Source organism: Peromyscus maniculatus, chromosome 6, assembly GCF_049852395.1.
Source record: "Peromyscus maniculatus bairdii isolate BWxNUB_F1_BW_parent chromosome 6, HU_Pman_BW_mat_3.1, whole genome shotgun sequence".
Taxonomy (NCBI): domain Eukaryota; kingdom Metazoa; phylum Chordata; class Mammalia; order Rodentia; family Cricetidae; genus Peromyscus; species Peromyscus maniculatus.
This window is the reverse complement of record NC_134857.1, coordinates 96,114,825-96,141,067: the sequence shown is the minus strand read 5'-3', so window position 1 is coordinate 96,141,067 and position 26,243 is coordinate 96,114,825. Positions and strand designations below refer to the sequence as shown.

The window sequence follows — 26,243 nt, the reverse complement described above, 5'->3', positions numbered from 1 at the left end:
CTAAGTTCTCCAGGGCCGTTCTGTATCAGTCCCCTGCAAGCATACAATGGAATACAATAATATAATAATAAAATATAATGGAGTTTAGGCTTAAGTTTATTTTATTTATTTCTGAAAAATTTTCATAACGCTGACCTTTTCAGCCCAAGACTTATTTAATAAATTCTGAGCCACAAAACTTGTTATGGCCTCATAATTGAGGTTTACACCAATTATCAGCCTCAGCCAGAGAGTTCTGGATTCCTCCTGCCTCCCACACGTGGTTGTGTAAGTGTTTGCTGCAGGCCTTTCCTGGTTCCTGGCTTATGTTCTGATAAAGTGCACCATGCCTTGTTATATTTCAGCCTTGCTTGGGACCTCTGCTTTGAGACGCACCCCGAGTGCTGCTGAACCAGACCTCTCTGGCATCACTCCTGTTGCCGTGGGTAATGATGGGATGTAGCAAATGGCTTACAGATATTAGCTGCTGTTGCTGCTGTTGCTAGGGCCGGTGGTCTGCTTTGATTGAGAAGGTTCAGAAGGCTATACGTGTCAGTTTCAAGATGAAAATCAAAAACATATAGATGGGAGTGTGCTTTGTCTGTGAGATGGCCAGAGGCCTTTTACCTTAGTATTCCTTCGGAGATGTCTTCCTTTTGGTCTGTAAGACTGACTTGGTTTGACCAGTGTTTACATCTGCTTTGCCCCTGGACAGTGGTTTTGTGATCTCCAAGCATCTCAGACGAAGGAATAAAAGAATCAGTAAGAATGGGGCTAGCTTCCTGGAAGCCAGATGTGTGCTCGTGACTTTGCAGATGTTCTCTTTGGAGAGCCAGGGACCAGAGTGAAGAGGAGGCCGATGTCCTGCCAGAGGCACGAGAGGCTCTCCCCTGGACTCAAGGCAGAATCTCAGAAAATGTTGGTGGTTCATTTTTTTTTTTTTTTAAAGTATTTAAAACTAGTAATTGTCTTTTACTTCTTGGTGGTTCATTTTTAAAGTAGACTCCTCTGGTGCCTAAATTCGGTCTCTCCCCAAAGGACAAAGTTTTTCTATCTTGTTATTTACTTTTCCTGTTGCTGTGACAAAATCCTGAACGGAAGCCACTTAAGGAAGGAAGGTTTGTTCCGCCCCGCCGCCCGAGGGCGCAGTCCATCATGGCAGGGAGGTCAAGGTGGCACGAGTGTGAAGTGTTGTTCAGAGAGCAGAGAGATGAAGGCTGTTGCCCAGCTTCCTTTCCTCTTGTGAATTCACTCTGGGCCCCCAGCCCGTGACTGGTGCCACTCGCTCACACGCAGGGTGAAGCTTCCTGGCAGCTCTGTCCGGAGCCTTCTCTCCCGGAGCATCCTTGACCCTGTCAATATGAACCATCGTATTCATGAGAGGTGCTGAGAGAGACGTAGGTGTGTCCCCGCTGGACGGCGGTGCTCCTTCTAGGGGCCTGGGGTTGCATGACAGGTCGGGTGTGTTTTGTTGAAAGGGTGGGCTTTTTCATATTCGAGAGGAAAAACATTGAAGGTTTCTTTCTTATCCGTCCAATCGCACAAAATATTAGCCAGATAACTGACAAAATGTTTTATTATCTCCAGTGCTTTTCACTGTAGCGTTAGGATGTCTTCCCGTGAACATTATCATTGGTGCCGCTATGGGACGGGGGTGGGGGGTGGGGGGTGGGGGTGTTGTCTGTAGGAGGGAGCCTGGCTGAGGTGAGGGGAGCATTAGACAGGGCTACAGCTGACCAGATTCTCATCTGCTGTCATCCACTTTGATTGGTTTTGACTTGGTGGGCAAGAATTCCACTCCCCGTGGTCTGATCTGGGGGGACAGTGGCTGGACTTCACTGTGGTCTGACCTGGGGCGGGGGGACAGTGGCTGGACTTCACTGTGGTCTGACCTGGGGGGGGGCAGTGGCTGGACTTCACTGTGGTCTGACCTGGGGGGACAGTGGCTGGACTTCACTGTGGTCTGACCTGGGGGGACAGTGGCTGGACTTCACTGTGGTCTGACCTGGGTGGGGGCAGTGGCTGGACTTCACTGTGATCTGACCTGGGGGGGGACAGTGGCTGGACTTCACTGTGGTCTGACCTGGGGCGGGGGGACAGTGGCTGGACTTCACTGTGGTCTGACCTGGGGGGGGAGGACAGTGGCTGGACTTCACTGTGGTCTGACCTGGGGGGGGGACAGTGGCTGGACTTCACTGTGGTCTGACCTGGGGCGGGGGACAGACCACGCTTCACTATGTGGAAAGCATTTCTCAGCTGTAGAGCTTTGAAGACCTAAACTCTGAAAATTAAGTCCAAAAACATCCGAGCAGTCCAAATGCTCCAAAAATTCCTCTATAAATCAGCTGTTAGCTTCAACAAACAAAAGTTTGCTTCCCTTGGCAGCTTTCCATGGGAAATATTTGGAAATAGTTAAAGTTTCTAGGGCCGAGGAGATGGCTCACAAGAAGAAACACTAGCCTCAGAAGCCCGATGACCCGAGGTCATTTCTGGAACCTGTGGAAGGAGCTGGATGTGGTGGCTGGTGTGTCTGTCACCCCGCTGTCCTGTAGTGAGATGGGAAGTGGGGTCAGGAGGACTACCTGGAAGACTGTGGCAGCTAGTCTGGAGTCCACAGCCCATCAGCAGACACAATAAAAGAGACCCAGCTTTAATATGGTGGGAGGCGGCAAGAGCACACTGCAAAGTCGTTCTCCGCCCTCCATGTGTGTTGTGATGCACCCCCCCCCCCCCCCCGCCACCGACCCTACCGATAAATAAAAGAATAGTTAACATCTAGATAGATTTTGTGAAGAATATTATCTGTAATATCTGTAAAGAATATTATAATTTTTGAAAGCTCGTAAAATTTAAGAAGCTGTAAGTTTTTTAGAAAATTTAACCTATGTTATCTTCACTTTAAAAACATTCATAGACACCATGACAAGAAAGTCTTCCTCAGAATTCTATCCTTTAGCTTCATGGTTCCATCTCAAGGTGGACTTTGTAGCCTGTATAGTTTAGATTGAGAGAGAGAGAGAGAGAGAGAGAGAGAGAGAGAGAGAGAGAGAGAGAGAGAGAGAATAAGGAAACATAGAAATTAAAAAAAAGTCTTACCCCAAACCCAAAATAAACCAACAGAACCATGTAACTGGGTTGATGTGCACCCCTGTGATCCCAGCACTTGGGAAGTAGAGGTAGGAGAACAAGAGTTCAAGGTCACCCTTGATTGCAAAGTGAGTTCAAGGCTAGTCGAGCTTACATGAGACTGTCTAAAAGAAAGAAGATAAAAACAAAAGCAGACAAATAAACCCAAACACTGCCAACTCCACCTAGAGATGAACATTCATAACGAGAGAAGAGCATTATGAACTGTTACTCTTGATGAGTAGATTTAATCCACACTACAAAACCATAATGTTGGTGTGACACCAAAATGCTTCCTAGAGAAGTGCGTCAATGAAGGGAATCCAGGCTTCAGCATAGGCTGTTGATCGTTCCTCCTCACAGTAGTTTAGGGACACAAGCCATGCAAGAGCAGGAAGCTGGGAGCTGCTGAGTCCTCCTGCTCAGTCTGACCCACATGCAAAGCCTTGAGGATCCTCCTCAATCCTAACTTATTGATGGAGAGCACAGCAATCGAGAGACAGAGGCAGGTGGATCTCTGTGAGTTCAAGGCCAGCTTGCTCTACATAGCAAGTTCTAGGCCAGCCAGGGCTGCATTGTGAGACTTTGTCTCAAACAAGACAGACAGACAGACAGAGCCCTCAAGTTACTGGTGAAGAGCAGTAAGTGGCACAACATATTTAACTATCAAACAGTAAATATAAATAAGAAATGCCAGAAACTCAGTAATTCAAAATTGAGAAAGCAACGAGCCATGTATAAACAGCATTGATAATAACCTTTTTGTTTTTTCAAGACAGGGTTTCTCTGTGCAGCCCTGGCTGTCCTGGAACTCGCTTTGTAGACCAGGCTGGTCTCGAACTCACAGAGTTTCCCTGTCTCTGCCTCCTGAGAGCTGGGATTAAAAGTGTGCACCACCACCATCCAGTTAGCACTGAAGTCTTTAGAATAACTTCAGTATATACACTTGATGGAATTGAATTAAACACATTACTTTTCTCTCTCTTTGCTTCATACTAAAAAAGAGCATTGATAATAACAGATTGAGTCAGGTACTAACTTTCAAAAGTTCAGTTCACAAGGACATAACTGTTTTCAGAAAATGTGATTTGTAGTTATTCATGTCCGAAGCGGGGGATGAATGTCTTAGCCTGTAGCTTGGATATGTGTAGCTACCAGGCTTCATGAATAAGTTAAAATGATGCACCTTGGTTCTTTGATTTTGCTTTCTTTTCCTTGTAGAAAATAACATGGTAATGGATTTTTGGTTGCTGGTGTTCACGGTGTGTAGGGTATAAAAATCTACTTATGTTTTCTATGTGAATTTACAGACAGTATTCAGAGGCATTTGTGTGCCTGTATTTATTGAACTATGGGAACAGTCCCTGAAAGTGTAGTCTTATGTGCCTACATTTAAATGGTCATTTGTCACTATCCCATAATAGTCTTGAAGCCCAAGGAAATTGTGTACATTTAACTGAGCCACATCCGTGTTCTCTAGATTTGAATGGTGACTAATAATTTGGTTGAATTCAGCAGATGTAATGGTTACTTTTCATGTTTAGCATGTGTTCAGCAAATCATTTGGCTTTCTTTTGGATTTACTTAAATACTTGAGCATGTTGCAGATTGCCTGGCAGACAGCAGTTGCTTGATGATCGAGCTCATGAATTTAATATATGGCTGTTGATTTATGATGTTCATTGATATCCTTTTGATGGTTCCTCTTTTCTTCCATTCATCACTTACTGTCAGCTAATTAAAAGGGGGCGATTTGAGTATATACTAGAAAGAAAATTTTAATTTTGGTCTCTAAAAAGAAAAGAGAAGACATTGGAGAAGACAGTAGGGTGGTTGACATAGCTTAAACTGTAAAATATGAAAGGTCCATCAGCATCTCAGAGCGTCATGCTGAGAATACAAAGAGTGGCTGAGTCATATGTGTAAGATCAGGAATAAATGACCAGGCACGGTTCCCGCGAATGGAGAATCAACAATTTAGTCATTTCTAACTGCACTGCTCTCCTTTCTCAGAGAAGTCCATGTTTGTTAAAGTCTCACATTCAGGTGGACTGCAGAGAAGTGAGTAGCTCCCCTCCTCCCCAGGCAAGTGAGCTAGGAGGCCCCCTCAGCTCCACACACTCATGTCCAGGTACCGTGGAGGCAGGAGTTGAAAGGTGGCACCTTGTAGGAACTGCTCCACCTGCTGAGGTTGAGAGAAGACGGTGACCTGCGTCTGTCTGTCCTGTGCTAACGCCCTTTGTTCTTTCCTTCTAGTCATACAGTTTATCAAGAAAGAAAATAGTGCACTACACCTGTTTCGACCAGCGGAAACGAGCGAATGCAGCGTTCTTGATAGGTGCTTACGCTGTGAGTACTTGATTTGGGATGCTTTCCGTGATCAAGTGGGCAGAGCCACGATGCTTCCATTAAATCTCCAGCTAACACTGCTGTTAAATCTCAGGCCTGCTCCAGTGGGACAGGAGGGGTACTGATTAGGAATGGAAAGTGGACTGACATCAATGGCGTACTTACTCTGTTATTGTTGTTGTTGTTGTTATTATTATTATTAATTATTTTGTTTTTGATTGCTCTGAGTCAGAGTCCTCTCCATGGCTGGCCTGGGACTTACTAAGTAGTCCAGTCTGGTCTTAAGTTGGAGATAGTCTTCTTGCCTCAGCGTCTGTAGTGTTAGGATTTCATGCATGAGCCATCTCGTCTAGATATAGGTTTATTTTTGGATAGTTAGTGAGAGACTCTTGGAATCATGAGTGTAGCTCGGATTCTACTATTATCAGCATTTTAGTGCAAAGAACATCTATACCTAGCAAAGATATATCCAAGATGAAAAGGTATGTATATGAGTGAAATATAATATTGTGGAAGTGTTCTTTTTGTAGGGGTTGGGGAGATACAGCACATTCTAGACAGCAAAGGAGAGGCTTATTATTGTTAATTTTTTAAATCAATCCATGCATTCATCTATACAAACATTTGCAATAGAAAAAATGGCATGGAATATAAACCATGCAAATATTACAGCCTCCGTAATTACTCAATATGATCTTTATAAAAGCAAAGTTTGAATAGAAGTTTTGTTCTCTGAAAGCACAAAAGTGTCAATTTGAGTCCTATCTGAGCATGTCACAGTTTCTGGAAATTTCTGGATATGCTGGGACTGGTCCAAAAGAAGACGGAAGTCACCAGGGCTAAATGTACCTCTACCCTGGACTAGCTCCTCAGGGCTGTATGTGATGCCCACGGACGAATATGCTGATTCACAGGCAAGAGAGGATGCTGGCATTTCCGCTCATCCCCAGGAAAGGCTGGTGTGTCTCCGAAGCCTGAAGCTTGTGCTGTGTGAGCTTTCCAGGCCTCATTTGCAGACCTTGAGGGAAGGCACCATGCTCTGTCATACCAAGCCCAAGTTTCCAGGGGGAGGGGCCCGGTGGCACTGCCGGCAGGGAAGAGGACAAGCTGATAGTCACATGCACGCCTTGCATCCGGGACTTGAGTCCCTAGTTCTTTTCCCTTCTTTTGTAAACCCTGGGGTCATCCCTGGTGGCCCCTTTTCTTCTTGTTCTATAGACTGCACAGGAGAGTATAAGGAGCAGAGTCTAAGAATCAATAAAAGATGGCTTTTTTGTCCTGAAGGGGTTCTGTGCTGAAGGGGTCAGGTCACCTTCTCTCTCTCCGCTTTATTTATTCTCCTTGTCTGTAAAATGGGTGGGTTGGCTACCATGACTCCTAAATTTCCTTCCAAGTCTCCTTAGGATACGAGAATGATTTGTGGTGCCAGTCAGGCTATTGTCTTTTATCTTAAGAGCATACATGAAAAGCTAGCTCTTGGTGGGAAGGGTTGGTGAAATGCTAGTTGCTGAGTTAAGCAGGCACGCTAATTTTTTTTTTAAACTTTACACTGATAATTGACACTCCCTTGATAGACAGCATGACTAAATATGGAAAGGCTGTACTGATCTCTCCACTCAAGCCATGAACCAAGCATGTCTTTCCTATGGGGCTGTGATGTTTTGTGAGCATTTTTTTTTTTTAGGTCCTTTGTCATGAAAGACCTCTGCAGGCTATCTATTTGCATAGTTCTCTCCCTCCCTCCCTCCCTCCCTCCCGCCCTCCCTCCTCTCCCCCCTCCCCACTTCCTTCCTCTTACCTCCCCACCCATCATCCAGCTTTGTTTAGAGTGGGCTTTCACCATCTACCGCTAGAATTTTGAAGTGAAGTCTAGCTATTACACATGCATTGAGCCCATGAGAAAGTAGCCTGAGGTAAACAAATGGAGGAGTTTCTGTCACTTTAAAGCAACCCTAGGAGAAAGAGCAGGTCTGGCCTGGTGGGAGAAATGCTGAGCACAGTGTGAGCTTGTCTTACACCTAGTCACAGTCCTGAGTGTAAAGTGATTTTTCTTGTCTTGGCCATTTCCCCGCTGACCTTTCTGATTTTGTAAATGTGCTCCTTAGAAAGATTAAAAAAAAAAAAACAACCAAAAAACTGTTATATAAAAATGACCTTCAGAATTGTGGTTGTTTCTTAGAGATTTATGCCTTTGCTTCATGTATCTGTATGCACTTAATTGTTGACACAATTGTTATAATATATATATATATATATATGATAAGTTATATAATAGGAGTTATATGTATCAGTTAATTTTATTAGTGTTGCTAGGAGGGGAAGTCTCATTCTTATGAGGGAATCTTCGCTGGGTATGAACAGGCCTCTAACTTGGGAGCAGCCATGTAACCCATGAGACAAAGCAGGTATATGTGTTTATCAGAGTGATGGCCTGTAGAGTGAAGACGAGTCTCTTTAAATGAGCCGTCAGCCATGGTTGCAGTGGCGTTGACTCATGCCTTGAGACAGGCCTCCTCTGAGCTCTCGTTTTCCCATTGATAAGATTTGGATAATAGCAGGGCTTCCCTGCTTATTGTGCAGAATTATTATGAAGGTCAAACATCCAACTGTCTGCTGGATGGCACCACATTCTATATCTAAATTATCACAAATTTAACATACCCTTCCCCTATCTATTTCAACTGACTCATTTCTTCACTAACCACCCCTGTTTCAGAAAAGTTAACTCTTACTACTGATGAGCCAGATCAAAAGTTAGTCATCACTTCTCTTCCTCAGGCCCCTCACCCCACATTACAGACTTAATCAGAAGTGTGACTGCCTCGAACTCTTAAGATGCATGTTGAACCAGAGTGCACCTTCCCATTTAATCCTGTTACACTGCCATCCGTTTCCTTGATTGCTCCCGTAGCTTGGAGCATTTCTTCCTGCTTTCCTTTCCGTATTCTTGTTTCCCTTTGAACTTACTTTCCATGTAATTGTCAGGGTCGTCTTTAAAAAACGCAAGTGAGATCACACCATGACCCTGGTTTAAATCTGGCGGCTGACTGTTCTTGGCATCTATTCCTTTTTGATTGGCACCTGTGTGGTGTAATGACCTCCGTGCCCATTGTCCTCCCGTCATACTGGCCTTCTAACTGAACACCACACACCTTCTCTCACCTGAAGTCTTCATGTTTCTACTTTCTCTATCTAGAACATTCTTTTTTTTTTTTTTGTTTTGATTTTTCGAGACAGAGTTTCTCTGTGTAGCTTTGGGAGCCTATCCAGGAACTCGCTCTGCAGACCAGGCTGGCCTCGAACTCACAGAGATCCACCTGCCTCTGCCTCTCCAGTGCTGGGATTAAAGGCATGTGCCACCATGCCCAGACTTTTATCTAGAACATTCTTACTTCCGACCTTTGCATACTTGTTTTTTTTTCCCCCAAAGTTACTGTCTTGGAGCTTTTTCTCAAACTCTGCCCCGTTCCCCAAGCCTTGTTCACGTCCTAGTTCTTTGCTATTTTTATTTTCCTGGTTGCACCCAGTCTTTGAAGTTACTCATGTGCTCATGCATTTGCCTCCTTATTATCTCTTTCCCAGACCAAAGGGTAGGGACCTTATCTGTTTTGTTCATTGCCCTGTCTGGAGGATGATAAAATATTTAACGAGGGGTTAGGTCCATGCGTTTGCTAGTTGAGTTGGACGCTGGCCACAAGGCTGAGGCAGAGTCCTAGAAGCTTCCTGCTGTGCTGAATTATGGGTAGGTCTAGGATGGGAGGTGACCACACGGAAGACACTAGAATGTCCAGTGTGGAAAGGTCAGGTGCCATGAGCAGCAGCTGTTTCCTAGCCGTGTCTGAGCACCACACATCCAGTTCAGGGCCACACTGGCTGCAAGGTAGATGGCTATAAATAAACATTGAATGAATAAACCCACTGCAAAGGGGCAAGTTGGACATAAGGTATTCATGGTGTCTTTCCCTTTCCCAGAATATCTGAGGGTGTGTGTAAGCAGACTGATACAGAATCAGGGGACAGCTGGCATAACAAAGAGGAATGACTTGTCTTTTTAAAAACAAACTTTCAGTTTTCTAATTGTTTTGATGGTCAAATGCACATTCCATACAACTTATTATTAGAGACAAAATAAGCAACAATGACAACAAAAACAACAAACCAGGGTCTTAGATAGATCTTGGGGCTGTGTAGTCAGGGTGACTCTATAGTCACAGACCACCATGCCCACCCCGTCTCTGCAGGGCTGGGGATCGAACCCAGGATGTCAAGTATGCTAGGAAGCATTCCACATAGCCCAGCTCTTGGAACCATTTTTAAGCCGCTAGGTCCATGGTATTGGTTACCTTCCCGAGGCTGAGCTTTGTTGACAGTTTCTCTCGTAGGTGATTTCCAGGATGGCTGAGAAGCTTTTGTGTTTGTTTCCTTGTCTGTAAGCATGGGGGGTCTAGTTAAAGCCCTTTCTTCTGGAACTGTTAACAAAAAAAAAAAAAAAAAAAAGAAAGAAAGAAAGAAAGAAAGAAAGAAAGAAAGAAAGAAAGAAAGAAAGAAAGAAAGAAAGAAAGAAACAATACAGAGAAACCTCGAGTTCACTGGGGACCCACAGTAAGGCTAGGCTGCTGGATGGATGTGGTCGCTGGAGATCATAGTGATATATACTGGTGAGGTCTCTTCACTTTCTAAGGTAGCCTCCTGAGCTTGCCATGAAGTCTTTTCCTTGCTGGAGATCTACATTACAGATTAACAGGGTGTAGCCCGAGCCAGACATTATGTCTGCACTGGGGATGACCAGGCTGAGATTTGTGGACTTTCTAACCATGCATGTCTGTCTTTTATTTTGTAGACTACACATAAGGCTGTTAATATGGTTTTATTGTCCTAGTATGCGACTCTGGAATCAGACAGCTCACGTTTGAATAAGATAGTTCCTCGCCAGTGCATTACTTGGCGTAGTTATAGAATCAGGATGCTTAGATCACAGGAACACCCAAACGTTCTCATGTGACTTGAAGAAAATAGCTTTCAAAAATTATATTAATGAGGGGCTGGAGAGATGGCTCAGTGGTTAAGACCATTGACTGCTCTTCCAGAGGACCCGGGCTTGAGTCCCAGCCCCCACCTGGCTGCTAACAACTGTCTGTAATTCCAGTTCTAGGGGTATCTTGCACCCTCTTCTGGTCTCTGTGCATGAATGTGATGCACAGACACACATGCAGTCAAAATACTCAGATACATAAAATAAAAAAAAAGTGTAAATCTTAAAAAAATTAAATTATTGAGGCTCTTGCCATGAACTTCAAGATCAAGTTCTTATTCTGTGTTACTGTATTTAGTTCACAGGCCTGTAACAGTTAGGCCAAAGAGAATTTGGTCCAGGCCATGATTATATATATACACACACACACACACACACACACACACACACACACACACACACACACACATGTATATATATATATATATATATATATATATATATATATATATATATGAAATTATAATAAATGTGTTTTTTTTTTGTTTAAAAATCAAGTTTAGAATTAAGAATTAAGAATTTTTGGTTAGCTATAGTGGTGAACGCCTATACACCCAAGATTTGGGAGGCTGAAACAGGAGGAATGGTGAGCTTGAGTTAGCCTGGGTTGCATATCGAGTTCAAGGCCAGCCAGCCTGAAGCAAGAGGAAACAAATTATTTTCAGAGATTCTGAGGATGCTTAAACAGAGATGACAACCCCATTGTAGCCTCCCGTGCTTACCTGGAAGTCTTTTCCTTGCTGGAGATCTACATTATAGATTAACAGGGTGTAGCCCGAGCCAGACATTATGTCTGCACTGGGGATGACCAGGCTGAGGTTTGTGGACTTTCTAACCATGCTTATCTGACTTTTATTTTGTAGACTACACATAAGGCTGTTAATACGGTTTTATTGTGCTAGTATGTCACCTTCTAATTGGAAGGTGCCATTCCCCATCTGGCTGGAAAGCAGCACCGTGGCACAGCCAGATGTGAACCCACTCAGCAGCTGTGTGTCATGAGTAGTAATGAACCCACTCGGCTTTGAACCCACACAGTAGCTGTATGTCATAAGCAAGCTTTTACTTATTCAAACTCCTGTTCTCTCATCTTTAGGAACAGGGATAATAATACGGTGTTTAATGGAGGCATGGAGGCTGACTGAGGCCTTGCCTGTCAAGGTGATGTTGCTACAGCCTTCTAAGCATTTAGAAATCCTTGGAAGTTCTGGGGCGAGGGATGTGTGGCCTTCCTAAGTCTTCTGCGTCAGTTACCTCCTCCTGTTCCTTGTTTTGTGCTTAGACCCTTGACCACAGGTCTGAACGTCTGACAGCCGCCTCCCTCCCTCCCTCCCTCCCTCCCTCCCTCCCTCCCTCCCTCCCTCCCTCTCTCCCTTCTTTTGTGACCCTGTCTTCCCTGCCAACCCATTGTGTGCACAAGTCCTTCCTTGGCTCAGTAGCAATCAGGTGGTTGTTAATCCGATTATTGCTTGTTATAATTCTTCAGATGTGAATATGAGCTTTTTCCATTCCTCCTCCAGGATGGGATTTTCGTGTTTAAAGGAAGAATCTATTTAAACCGAATGAACTCTCTTGTGAGATGTGTAGTCAGGTCTTGAGTACTTCAGTAAATATTTATTTAGCTCCTGTGAACCTCACCTGACACCATAGTGGGTTCTAAAGAATATAAATAAGTAAATAAATAGATTAAAAAAAAAAAAACTCAGCTTAAAATATGACCTTTAATCTCAGGAGCCAGAGGCAGGAGGATCTCTGTGAGTTTGAGGCCAGCCTGGTCTGCATAGCGAATTCCAGGACAGCCAGAGCCATTACACAGAGAAACCCTGTCTTGAAAAACAAAACAAAACAAAACAAAACAAAGCAAAACCACATACAAAAAAGGAGAACACATGAGCAATAAATTAATTGTGAAAAATATGCAGTGGATATGAAGCTTGGAAAAGTGGGAATTCAGTCAATAAATGCTTTGGAGCAGATACCACTCAACAGGTGTAGAGTTCAAAGAGTTGAAGGTAAACGACTCCTTCCTTCTGCTGTTACTGTGAGGACCTGGGGCTAAACATGGAGTGTGTGTGGGGGCACTGGGATGGCCGATCCCAGCAGGCCAAGTTGGTAAGGAAGTTGTCACAGAAGGGAAAAGCACGGAGGAGAGGGTGGGGAATTTAAAAAGAGAATATTTTAACAAGAAGCTGGGGGGAGAGTCTTCCTTTTTTACTTTTCCTTACAATTAAAAAAAAAAAAAAAAAGCTTCACCGTAGCTTCACTGTGTTTCCTTTCGTGGGGCTGTGATGGAGACTGAGTCCCCTTTACTGAGCCTGTGCGTGTCTTGCTGCTCAGCAGGACCCCAGCACAAGTACAGGACAGTTTACCACTTAATATTGTCTACATTTTTTATAGCACGTAAAACGTGTTTCTGAACTATAAAATGCTGTTGTACCGGTTCTTAGCCCAGTGCCGAGGCATGGTTTCAAGTGTTCTTTTTTAAAAGTAGATTTTTAATCTTTAGATTGCTAGAAGGAGGATTCCTAGGGATTTTCTTTTCTTTCTTTTTCCAAGCATGGTGTTTGAGGCTTGAGGAACAGATTGTTGTACTTAAACTAGTTTGTACAGTGGGCATTGTGTGGAATTTTAAATTTTATGCACGCTGTAATTTCTATTTATTTATTTATTATTTATGTGTGTGTGTGTGTGTGTGTGTGTAGATGTGTGTGTGTGTGTGTGTGTGTGTGTGTAGATGTGTGTATGTGTGTGTGTGTGTGTGTGTGTGTGTGTGTGTAGATGTGTAGGTCACAGCAGCCTGACGGAGAACAACGGGGGATTTTGCTCTCTCCTCTTCTCTCTCCTTCTACCCAGTGGCTTCCAGGCTCCCAGGGGTTGAACTCAGGAGTCAGGCTCTGTAGCCAGTGACTCCATCAGCTGAGCCATCTTTCTGTCCCTACATGCTTATCTGTTGGGTATGAACCTTACAGTTTTGGAAATTTAATTGCTAAAACCATCACTTCATTATTCTTAGTGGTGGTGTTTCTTTTGTTTTTTTGAGATAGAGTGCTATGTAGCTCAATCTGGTCCAGAACTCACCGTGTAGCCCGGGCTGGCTTTGAACTCCATATCTGCCTCCTCTCTCATAGCAGGTGTCCTGGTCCTTTCTGCCTCTTCTTCCACAATGTCCCCAGAGCCTTGGGTGTTAAGGCTTGTGTTGTAGATGTGCATAGTGGGGCTGGGCATTCCATGGTCAGTTAGAACAGAATTAATTAAAAAATGGTTAAAGAAAGTGTACATGTGTTTACATTACTGGACATTGAAGTCTGTGGCTAACTGCACGTTTGTTTTGCTGTTCTGACCAACCGTGTTACTTCCTTTCTTTATGAACTTAGAATTCATCTGTGAATTATAACTTCTGAACTGCTTTAACTTATCATTCAATCTGTAGATTCAACGTGTTATTTAAAAGATAGGCAAAACATTATCAAGAAGAGTGTTGGTTCAGAATACTAAGGGCGTTTATATTAAGCACTTATTAAAGCAGTAACTCAGCAGATGTGAGAGATGAGAGGCCTGTCATCCTTCCCTGCGGCTTCCTGGTAAATCTAACCAGAGCATCCTGCGGAGGGGAAGGGAGGGGCGGGACATGGCTGCGGCTGACTGGTTTCCTGTTTGCAGTTCCTTCCTTTAGTGGGCTGATAGGAAAGTACTCTTTTGTGATGTTGCCTGCAAATGGGCCAGGTTTTTGTTCTTGTAAGCCTGTGTTTTCGGTGACTTTGAAACAGCTCAGGCTCCCTAAAAAATTGTACGTCGTTCTTCAGTCTCTCCAGGACTGGTGTTCTGCTTGCCTTTTGCCCACGGGGAGCACAGCTACCACCATCCCATAGTCAGCTCTCCTCCTCGCTGTGAGCTCGGAGCAGTAGCTGTTTCCTTTTGGTTTGCAGAAGGCATCTCTGTCAGTTTACTGCATAAATATTTTCAGTATTTTGTTTTCATCTGCTCCCGCTGGTACGCTGGAAACAGGCCTCCTCTGGGCTCAAGTAAGCTACCAAACATATCTGCATGTCACAGAGTGAGCTCAGGGCCAGAGCGCTGGCCTAGCATGTTTCAAGTCTGGTTCAGTCCCTACCACTGAGATGGCTCAGCAGGTAAAGGTGCTTACTGAGCACATCTGGCATCCTGAGTTTGATTCTGGAGCCTACTTAAACACAGAAGGAGGGAGCCCACTTCACACATTTATCCTCTGAACTCCACGTGTGACCCCCTCTATTATGTACACAACAACACTGTATAAAGAAAGAGAGGGAGAGGAGAGAGAGAGAGAGAGAGAGAGAGAGTTAGGAGGGTAACACATGTTCACATATCTGTTATCCCAGGATGATTGCCACAGGTTCAAGACCCATCTGAGATAGAGAATGAGAACCCTCTCTCCGATGTGGGTGTGTTTATGCTTATATAACTATGTGTCTTTATTACATGCACTCATTATGGAAATAAGAATTAAAAAGCCCCTTAAAATCCTTATGACGTTTCCTATGGTAGGACTGTGGCTTTCGATGGATTTACCATGCCTTCCGTGAGACCACGTACTGAGCATGCGTCCTTGAACATCCCTGGCATTTGCTGTTTTCATTTGTATAGCTTTCTGGATGGAGCAAGCTCACCGTCGTACATGTGCTCCTGCAGGCCCACAGGATTTCTCTCCAACAGGACAAATTTACTAGGCTATACGAAGTCGGAAGTAAAACTTCCAAGTTTTATGCAAAGCGATGTTATTTAATGGTCTTACTGGGGTAAAATTTAAAAGTGTATGGGAGGGCTTTGCTGTTTTCTCTTGGCTTTGAAATAAACACATTAGGTTAGAAGACTAGATCCATTTTTGCAGATGGAGTGTCTCCATAGGATACTCATCAGGAGAGCCCTGCTTCAGGCCTGCTAGACACTCAGTTGGACAGATCCAGTGGCTTCTCCAAGATCATTTTCATTTCTTGAAGAGAAAGACCAGAAGCAAGTCTCTAGGCTGGAGCTTTGTTCAGGCAGAGATAACAGAAGCTCCTCTTTGAATCCTAGCAGCGAAAGGATTGAAGAGAGTGTGCAGGGAGCAGTCGCCGCTCTTCTGTGATAAAGTGGTACTGTAGTGTTTCAAATACACAGCCGTGTGGCTCTTCCAGGTGACAGATGAGTGCTGATCCTGGCTTACTGGGTGAACACCCACTCACCTCTGAGTTCCAGCCAGATGCAACCATAGCGCTTTTCAGATCTGCTCTGATGATGTTTGTGGATGATTTAGGGGAGGTCTGAGCGGGAGGTGGAGTGATGGGGGAATGGGAGAAGGAAGCGGGTGAGGCTAGTATCTCAGGATAGAAATCTTTCTGCCTTATGCCACATGCACACACGCTATTCAAATATATAACTGAACCCAGAAGTTCATGACGTCATAGGGCAGCTCCTTTCTTCTCCCCTGCTTCCGTTTTTGAGACAAGGATCTTACGCAGCTCAGGCTCAGACTCAAGTTGTAGCTGAGGGTGGACTTGGATTTCTGATGTAACTGCTTCTACCTCTCAAGTGCTTGGGATTCCAAGTGTGTATGCCACCACACACAGTTACACATGGTGCTGGAGACGGAACCCAGGGCCTTGTGCATGCTAGGCAAGTACTCTACCAGATGAGTCCCATCTCCAGCCCATGGGGAGGCTTTTACATTACAGTGTGTGAGGCGTGCTATTTTCTTTTGTTCTGTTTTATTTAAAAAAAAAAAAAAATCAGTGTGGGGAGGTAGCTCAGTTGGCAGGATGCTTGCTGAGCATACATGAATCCTTAGGTTCAAGCCTTAGCATCACTTAGGGCATAGCGGCAGATGCCTGTAATCCCAGCATCTGGGGAGATAGAAACTCGAGGATCTGGACTTCAAAGTTCATTCTCTACTGTACAGAGAAGTCAAGGCCAGCCTGGGCTACATGATAAGACTGTCTCAAACAAAACAAAATCGGGACTGGGGATGTTTTTGCAGGTCTTTTAGGGCCTGGATTTTGGCACCGAATGTGTGGGTAATTGTTTGGCTTCTTATGATTAGTGCTCAACTATCATGGTCAAGTTGAAGGAAAACTGCCAGTATTTTGAACTTCCCATTGCTAAATGATGATTTTAGTCAGCTGGGACTGGAGGCACAAGAAGAGATGTTTACTTTAAATGCTCAAATAATGCGGCTTCTCCTTATCACGTTATCATTCCAATCATTGTGTTACCTTCAAACTTCTCTCAAGGCTTTTCCTCCTTTTTTCCTGGCAGCCAAATGGGCTGCTGGGAGTAACCTTGAATGAGAAAAGCTGGTGCTTGGGTGCCAACTTGGGGCCCTGCATAGGTAGCCTGAGCCTGCTAAGTCTGTATTAAGAGAGTCTGAATGTTCTCAAACCTTTTTTTTAGGTTTATAATGGATTTTGGATTGCATGATTTTTTTTATACATTTTGCATACCAACCACAGATTCCCCCTCTCATCCCTTCTCCAGCTCCCCTCCCCCAATTCCCTCCTCCAACAGGGTAAGTTCTCCCATGGGGGGACAGCTAAGCCTGGTACATTCAGTTGAGGCGGGACCAAGCCCCTCCCTGCTGCGTCAAGGGTGAGTAAGGTGTCCGACCATAGGTAATGGGCTCCAGAAAGCCTGCTCATTGCACTAAGGATAGATCCTGATCCCACTGCCGGGGGTGGGGTGGGGTGGGTGGGTGTCAAACAGACCCAGCTTCACAACTGTCTCCCGTATGCAGAGGGCCTAGTCCTGTCCCATGCAGGTTCCACAGCTGTGGGTCTAAAGTTCCTGAGTTCCTTTGAGCTTGGTTCAGGTGTCTCTGTAGATTTCCCTTCATGATCTTGACCCCCCTTGCTCATATAATCCCTCTTCCCTCTCTTTGACTGGACTCCTGGAGCTCGGCCTGGTGCTTAGTTGTGGGTCTCTGCATCTGCTTCCATCAGTTACTGGATGAAGGCTCTCTTGGTCCAATCGGAGCTGGTGGAGTCTGCTGCATAATTTTAATGTGTGAATTTCAGTTCAAGATCCCTCCCCCCCAGCTGAATGTGGTGGCACACACCTGTAATTCCAGAATTTGGAGGCTGAGGCTGGATGATTGCCAGTGCCAGGCTAGCCTGGACTACATAGTGACACCCTGTCTCAAACAAAAGAACAAAGTCCTCCAAAACCCTAAACCCAAACCAACCAACCAACCAAACGAACAAAAAGACCCAAAAGGAGAGAAAGAAATTCCATTTGATATAAGGCATTCAATTATATTTATAGACATTTATATATTACATATTAAATTATATCCCTTTTCCATTGTGGAAAGTGAATTAAGTCATTAAAAACCCTCTCCACCTGCAGCTTCCTGAACAGCAGCTCCTGTTCAGCTTGCCCTGTAGACATCACTAAGATGCTTAGCGTTTGAGCTGTGGTTGCTACATTAGTAAGTGTAGACCGTGACCCTGTGAACCACTGGGACTGTGCCCACGGGAGCCACTAGGTCCCCAGGTTCGTGCTTGATCTTTTCTCCTTTCCCTTCCCACTTCCTCTTCCCCTGGCTCTCTCCCTCTCCCTCTCCCTCTTCCCCCTTCCCCTGCATCTCCCCAGACCCCCATCTCCCAAGTCTTGCTCTGTAGCCTTGGGTAGCCTCAACCTCTACTAATCCTCCTGCTCTGCCTCCTGTGTCTTTATTAGATTTTTCCTTGTGGCTCTCCTGCCTCAACCTTGCTGGCCTGGTCCTGTCTTTCTCAAGTCTTCCGTGACAGAGGCTTGAAGGGCTTTTGACCTTTCATTCTGTAGATCCAGGTTATTTTATTTTATTATTTTTTATAGATAGTGACCTAAAGCTGGAGATTTAGTTTGGCGGAAAAGTCATGGTTAACAAAGTAGCTTTGCTGGGTGTTTCCTTCACCTTTGCCTGCAGGAAACAGTTAAAGTGGCTCCTCCTCGATCCCATAAAGCTGTTTAGTGGAGGTGACATTCGTGGTTGTCACGTTCAAACTAATGAGCAGAGGGACAAGCCTTCCTGGGCATACTGCAGGCTGAGTCAGATCTACCGTTCTGCTCAGCAGTCGGTGTGAGTCATTCAGTGGCCTTGTTTGGGGGAACTTCTTATTTTATCAAAGTAATACATAACTTTGGGTAGATGGCCTCTTCCTGGTGTTTCTCCTCCCCGACCCGTCTGACTCCCTCAGCCTCCTGTCCCCGAGGCCCACAGTGTCATTCCTACCATCTCACTCGAAACAAAGCTGGAGCATGGCTTTTCTCCTCTAATGACTAGGACGAGCTTCCCAGAGTCACTTCTCCATAGTCTCTCCCCTAGAGAGAGTTTCTGAAGAAAAGACGATGCTCGCTCAGATCTATGTCCCCTGTGCCCAACTTAGTACCCGTCTCTGTGGTTTTAGTAAGTGAGAGAATGAGTGAGCTAGGAACCTTCCTGCAGGTGATTCAGAGTCCCAGACATGAGTAATCACGTGTTGAGCGTGTAAAAATGGTGCAGATGGAATTCCAGTTCAGTTTCTCCATCATTACAATACCCTGTGTGACAGACGATTCCTCATTATCTCTGATACCATTTTCTGAGATTTCAGCCAACTGTAGCCCGAACGTATTAAATGGGAAAGTTTCAAAAATAATTCATAAGTTTTAAGTTGTGTACCATTTTCTTACTTCCTGGTTCTATCCCATGGAGGCTGTGAATTATCCCTGTGTCCAGTAGATCCACACTGTATATCCTACCTGCCTGGTAGTTACCCACTGTCTTAGTTTGGGTTTTTATTCTTGTGAAAAGATACTATGATCACAGCAACTCTTTTTTTTCTTTTTTCTTTTTTGAGACAGGGTTTTTCTTTGTGTAGCTTTGGTGCCTATCCTGGATCCCACTCTGTAGCCCAGGCTGGCCTCCAACTCATAGAGATCCACCTGGCTCTGCCTCCTGAGTGCTGGGATTAAAGGTGTGTGCCACTACTACCCAGCCACAGCAACTCTTATAAAGAAAACATTTAATTGGGATGGCTCACTTGCAGTTTCAGAGGTCCAGTCCATTATTGTCATGATGGGGAACATGGCGCATATACACAGACATGGTCCTGTAGAAGTAGCTGGGAGTCCTACATCCTGCAGGCAACAGGAAGTCAATTGAGACACTAGGTAGTATCCTGAACACAGAAAACCTCAAAGCCTAACCCCACAATGACACACTTACTCTAACAAGGCCATACCCACTCCAACAAAGTCACACCCCTTAATAGTACCATTCCCTATGAGATTATGGGGACCAATTACATTCAAACCACCACATTCCACTCTCTGGCCCCCATAAACTTGTAGCCATATCATAATGTAAAATGCATTTAGTCCAACTTCAAAAGCCTCCATAGTCTATTACAGTCTCAACAATGTTTTGAAGTCCAAAGTTCAAAGTCTCTTCTGAGATTCACGCAATCTCTTAACTGCAATCCCCTATAAAATCAAAATAAAAAAACAGATACTTCCAACATATAATGGCACAGGATATACATTACCATCCCAAAATGAAGTAAGAAAATACTGGACCAAATCAAGACCGAAAACCAACTGGGCAAACTCCAAACTCTGAATCTTCATGTTTAATGTCAAAATGCTCTTCAGATCTCCAAATCCATTCAGCTTTGTTGACTGCAACACACTTCTCTCTCTTGGGCTGCTTCCACACCGTTAGCAGCTTTTGTCAGCAGGTGTCCCACAACTTTGGCATCTCCAACATCTTGGGTTCTCCAAGACAATCTAGATTTCACAGCTTCATGAAATAGCCTATCTAGGCCTTCATTCAGGGACACCCCTGATACTTGCCTGGCCTCAGCGTTTTTCCTTAGTCACGGAGGCAAATTCCATAACACATTTCTTCTGTCCTTAACTCTAAAGCCAGAACCATGCGGCTGAAGCTGCCGAGGCCTGCTGCGTGCTGCAGCTGGAACATGGTCCCCTCATTGGATTACATCTTCACCAGCTTTCTGTACTTCACTGCCTAAGCTTGGCAAGCTGGATCTCTGGACTAAGCTGGCCTCAAACTCAGAGAGACCCACCTGCCTCTGCCTCTGGTGTGTGGGGATTAAAGGCGTGCGCCACCACTGCCCAGCCTTAGTGTTCCTTTTCACAAGTTGGAAACTTAGCTGGATGGGATTTTGCCCTGGGGTCACCACTCCCTGTATTCCATTTATTAATCTGTTTAGCTCCTTGAACACAGGATTTATCTTTATTCCACCTCCTGGTCCCCCCTTTCTCAATCCGTACATGTTGTATTTTTATTTGCTCAGCTTGCTTCTTTTCATTATATATCGTTATTAGAGTTAATACTAATAACCACACAACAGAGGCTCTACTAGGCTGTTTTGAGATTTCCCCTGCCAAAGGAATTAATACAAAACTCTTCACTTTAGTCTTTGGAAGACTCTTCAGACAAGGGCAAAAAGCAGCCACATCCTTTACCAAAATATCACAAGAACGATCTCTAGACAATATACTAAAATTCTTCTCTGAAGCTTCTTGAGCCAGACCCTGACAGTTCAAATAACTCTTGGCAGACACTTAGCAGGCCATACCCACTCCAACAAAACCACACCTCCTAACAGTGCCACTGCCTGTAAGTGTATGGGGGCCAATTACATTCAAACTACCATACCCACTCTCTGTCTTGGTATCTAATCTACTGTCTTCCTATCCCATTGTTTATATTGCAGTGATCCTTACCATGTTATTACATCTGCATTATCTGCCTAACTTCATCTGATCACATAGGCACTGACTCTTACAGGGTGAAAGGGTATAAGAAGATTTTGAGAGAATATATTCACATAGCTTCTGTAATAGCAGGCTGTTACAATTTTTTTCTGTTATTAGTTTTTGTTGTTAATCTTTTATTGGGCCTAATTCATAAGTTAAACATCATATATATATATATATATATATATATATATATGATGAAAATACATCACACACACACACACACACACACACACACACACACACACACACACATACACAGGAAAAAACAGAACACGGGGCCAGCAGGATGGCTCAGCAGGTTAAGTGCATGCCATCTAAGTTGGATCCCTGGAACCTACATAAATGTAGAAAGAGAGAACTGAACTGACTCCACATAGTCATTTTCTGAGTTACACACATATACCTACACACATTATACACAAATGCCATAATAATAAGAAACAATGAAAAAAACAAAAAGACTAGTACAAAACTCCCAAATCTATGCAGCATTCAGGTCTTCATGGTTTCAAGCTTCCCTTCTGGATTGGCAGACATGCCCCCTGGGGTAAGTGGAGGCTGCTCTGCTTTAATCCCAAATCCTGGCCCTGGACTCCTCTCACCTCTATCCCACATGCTTTCAATTTGAGTCAACTGCTTTGTTGAAATGTGGCAGTGATGGGTCCATGATGGGTCCATGATGCACAAAGCGTTGGAGAATGTGTTAACATTATGGATTATCGTCTGCGTTAGAATGAGGGAAGTCCTGAATCCCATTAGTTTGAATGTGGTAAAGAATTAATATTTGCTGGGCGGTGGTGGCGCACGCCTTTAATCCCAGCACTTGGGAGGCAGAGGCAGGCAGTTCTCTGTGAGTTCGAGGCCAGCCTGGGCTACAAAGTGAGTTCTAGGAAAGGTGCAAAGCTACACAGAGAAACCCTGTCTCAAAAAATAAAAACAAAAAAGAAAAGAATTAATATTTTCCCTTTCAGGAATGTCTGAGATTTTGAAGAAATTCTCAGTGCTTGCAAGTGAGTTGTGGTGTTGACAGTCAATTATTATTATTTTTTAAGAGCCAATTTTTAAATTTAGTTTTTTTTCTTAGAGATACTTCAGTGAATTATGAAATTATGGGAAATTATGACAAAATGGGAGTTAGCATTTTAAAAAGTTCTAAAATAGTTTTGTTTTCTTATCTCCAAATAAATATGTGTATTTGGAAAAATTAGAAAAAATTTAAAGGATATCCTGGCTTTGGCCTGCTGCTATGATTAGCACAGAGATTAACAAATGCACTAGATACTAGATTTTGTATCTGACATATTGTACTTCTGAATTCAGGGAAGAGGAAGCTGTTGATTAAGATCTTCTATTACACTGTTGGGTGGTGGCTCACAAGTCCCAGTACTCAGGCAGAGGCAGACAGATCATCATGAGTTCGAGACCAGCTTGGTCTACTACATATTGAGTTCTAGGCCAGCCAGGTCTGAATAATGATATCCTGTCTCAAAACAAAACAAACCCCCTTCCCCCCAAATCGGTTACAATTAACTTCTTTTGAGATTTAAGGACTATGGTTTGGCCTAGCCCTCCTAAATTCCTAAGCTTTAGGATGGCCTCTGACATCCACTCCAGCAGCCCGGAATCATTTCCCCTGCAGAGTTGCTCCAGTGGCCCTGGAATCTTCAGAGAAGCAGTCACAGTCCAGAGAGGCTTCCTTCCTCCCTAGTCCTCCGGCCTTCCCGGTCCCCACCCTCACGGCACCTGAACTTCTCAGAGGCGGTGGAGGCAGGAGGGATGGGATCCCCTGTTAGAGTTGGCGGTCCAGTACCTGGTGGGTGCCCCCTTGCTTTAGCAGCCTAGCTTATTTGGGCGCTCCGAGTCCAAGTGCACACTGTGGCATGAAACAGCCAGCCACCTCTTTTCCCGTCCAGCATCCCTTGCGATTTCAGTAGACCTCTCTCTCTCCAATTGTGTTTTCTCCCGCTACGTCCATCTCTTTCTTCTTCTCCCCAGACTCCTTCTCTCCTGTTGCTTTTTCTTTCTTATTATTCCCCTTTTCTTACTTGGCTAATGCATAGAATAGCAATGTTGTGATAACTGGAACTTTTTTGTGGCTTGGAGTGGAATTTTTTTTTTTTTTTTGGTTTTTCGAGACGGGGTTTCTCTGTGTAGTTTTGGTGTCTGTCCTGGAGCTCACTCTGTAGACCAGGCTGGCCTGGCTCTGCTGGGATTAAAGGCGTGCGTCATCACACCCGGCTTGGAGCAGAATCTTACACTTCCTCAAGTTGAGACCTTAATAAATGAGGCTGTGATGGAGCATGCTTTTAATCCCAGCCCTTAAGAGGCAGAGGCAGGCAGATCTCTGTGAGTTCCACGCTAGCCTTTTGTACATAGTAGGTTGCAGTAGTGAGACCCTGTCTCCAACAAACAAACAAACAAACAAACAAACAAAAAACCCAAAGTTAATACTGAATCTCCAGGTAGCTTAAGTAGGAGTGTGCCATTTCTTTATTTCAGTGGGAAATCTTTGTCTTCCCTCCAGCCTGGTTCATTTCTTCATTCTCTCATTGAACGAGTATTTAGGAGCACTTGTGCCAGACATCATCTGGGCTCTCGGGTGGTAGCAATGAACAAAAGGGTTAGAATCCCTGCCTCTCTGAGTTTATATTTTGCTGGAAGAAACAAGGATGTAAAATGCAGTGTCACGTGCTGGCAGATGGTGGCTTATTTCCTAGTGGAATCAGGAAACCCTTTTGGAGCAGCTGGCAGTTAAGATACACAGGAAGAATACTTTGGGGGGAGCTAATAGCATATCCCAAAGGCTTCAGCATGGGAAGGGGTCGGGTGGGAGAGGAGGTAAGGCCACGCCCGGGTAGCTGCAGTGAGATGTGCAGCTCAAGCTCAGCCCAGGGACTGAGCTCTGTCCAGCTGCTATGTAAGGGTGAGTTGGGATTTCACTCTCCATGACACCAGATGCTGTCAGCGAGTTTAAATGGCCTAACAACCTTTTAACTCACCTGCCACTCGATGTCTTTCCTTCATGATTGAAGTTTACACAGTTCCAGCATGACAGTTTAACTGTTTCCGTGCCTGCCTTTCCTGTTCTCACTTTTATGTTCTGACATATAACTCAGTGTCTACAAGTCACCACATGAACACAGAGGTGGGTGTGATCCTTGAGCTTAAAGGGCCTTAGCAAAGCCTTTGAGACGCTCTTGAAATTTTATTGATCTGCCGTTCTGTTAAGGCTGATAGATGCGTGCTTATTTGTAGGTCTGTGGCATAGCCAAGGTATTTAACATGAGGACAGTTGTTATAATGGTCCTCAGTCATAGCTATATGTCAGGAGTACCCATAAATAATCGTAGTCAGACCTCATATTTAGTGAATTGTAATCTCAAGCTGACAGGTCCAGATAGCTGTATCTTGAAGTATCAAGGTGTTTGTTGTTGCTTGTTAGTGTACTGAAAACCGGGAGATCCTGTTGGGCTGAAAGATCAGAAATATGCATGGGATGGTCTATGTGATCAGAAGAATGTTGGCCTTGATCTTGGCACTATCCGTGGTTCCTGTATCAGTAACTCTTTGTTGAACCACGTATGAATTATCGTGTTGGAATTATGGGGAATTCTCTGCCTTGACACTTTTCCTGTCTCTATCCCTTTACTGGTAAACCTGAACTGCAAGCCTTGCTGCTGATGTGAATGAGAAACAGCTGGCCAGAGGTGAGTGAGTGAGTGTGTGTGTGTGTGTGTGTGTGTGTGTGTGTGTGTGTGTGTGCGTGCTGTTTTCTTGAAGAAATGAGGTTTACCCACTAAAGGGAGCCAGAATGGGGTTGGGGCGGGGCAGGGTGTGTGGAGATGGGGATGGGAATTCCCAGAGGCTAGAGGGAAGGAAGATGGACCTTGTACAAAGTCAGTGTGTGGTAGGTCTGCGGTTGCCCTTACTTGTCTCTGTTTGTGGAAATTAGTAAGCCATGGGATGTAGGGACTTGGTTTCTTAAAAACAAAACCTTTGCATGCTTAAGAGAGATCAATTCTTTTTTATCTTCCTGAAGGACAGTCCTGTCATGTGGCATGTGTTTGCCTAGTTTAGGCTAACGCACCGACAAATGGCCGCAGGATCTGGTCTGCAAACACGTCTGGTGGGCCAGGCTCTTGTTTCTCCTGCCTTCTCTAAGCAACAACTCTTTTGTAAATACTGGAAGAGAACAACTAGTTCCTTGTTCGTGCTCATTGTTAGTTTTCTATTCTTGAGTAAGTGCAAAGAACAGGAGCTTACAAGTTACCAGGAGATTGGAGACCTGAGCTTTAGTTTACATGCAGTGTGGCTCTGCCTTAAAAAGTCGGAGTTAACATCTCCCCTGAAAACTACTTAAAACCCAGAGAAGAACAGGATAGACACATTTGAAAATTCACTAAAATTATTTATTATAATTTTTTTTGAGATAAGCACTTGTGATGTAATCTAGGCTGGCTTCAAACTTGTGATCCCCCTGCCTCAGCCTCTGAGTCCTGGGATTACAGGCATGCTCCACTACATTCAGCTAAAATTTTAATTTAAAGAACAATGTTGCTTAAAGTTCCTCAAGGGGCTGGAGAGATGGCTCAGAGGTTAAGAATACTGGCTGTTCTTCCAGAGGTCCTGAGTTCAATTCCCAGCAACCACATGGTGGCTCACAACTATCTACAATGAGATCTGGTGCCCTCTTCTGGCCTGCAGGCTGAACACTCACTGTATACATGATAAATAAAACAAACAAACAAAAAAACATTAACTTTAAAGTTCCTCAATACATGATCGGGTTCCTAAATGGACATTGAATAGCCTGGTCTACCTCTTCCCCTGCTGAGAGATCAGGGCACTGTTTGATGGGAAACAACCAACCTTGACCGGGTTCTGTCTCCGCTTAGCAGTCTTCCTCCTGTGTGTGTTTTCAAAGTGTTTTCTTCCTAATATTTCCCGTTAGCTGTTGCAAGAAAATCTCTTACCTTTATCCTGCCTCTCATTGTCCAAA

The 26,243-nt window shown here is 44.3% G+C and overlaps 1 protein-coding gene across 7 annotated transcripts in view; it reads left to right on the top strand.

Annotated features, from left to right (window-relative positions):
* The window catches only part of Cdc14a (cell division cycle 14A), a 176,904-nt gene that overhangs the window by 34,424 nt on the left and 116,237 nt on the right, over nucleotides 1–26,243 (top strand). For all 7 annotated transcript variants that reach the window (XM_076574866.1, XM_076574865.1, XM_015996533.3 and 4 more), the window contains one exon: nucleotides 5,362–5,454. In XM_076574866.1, coding sequence (XP_076430981.1) covers nucleotides 5,362–5,454 — 93 coding nt within the window. The remainder of the gene's footprint in view (nucleotides 1–5,361; nucleotides 5,455–26,243) is intronic.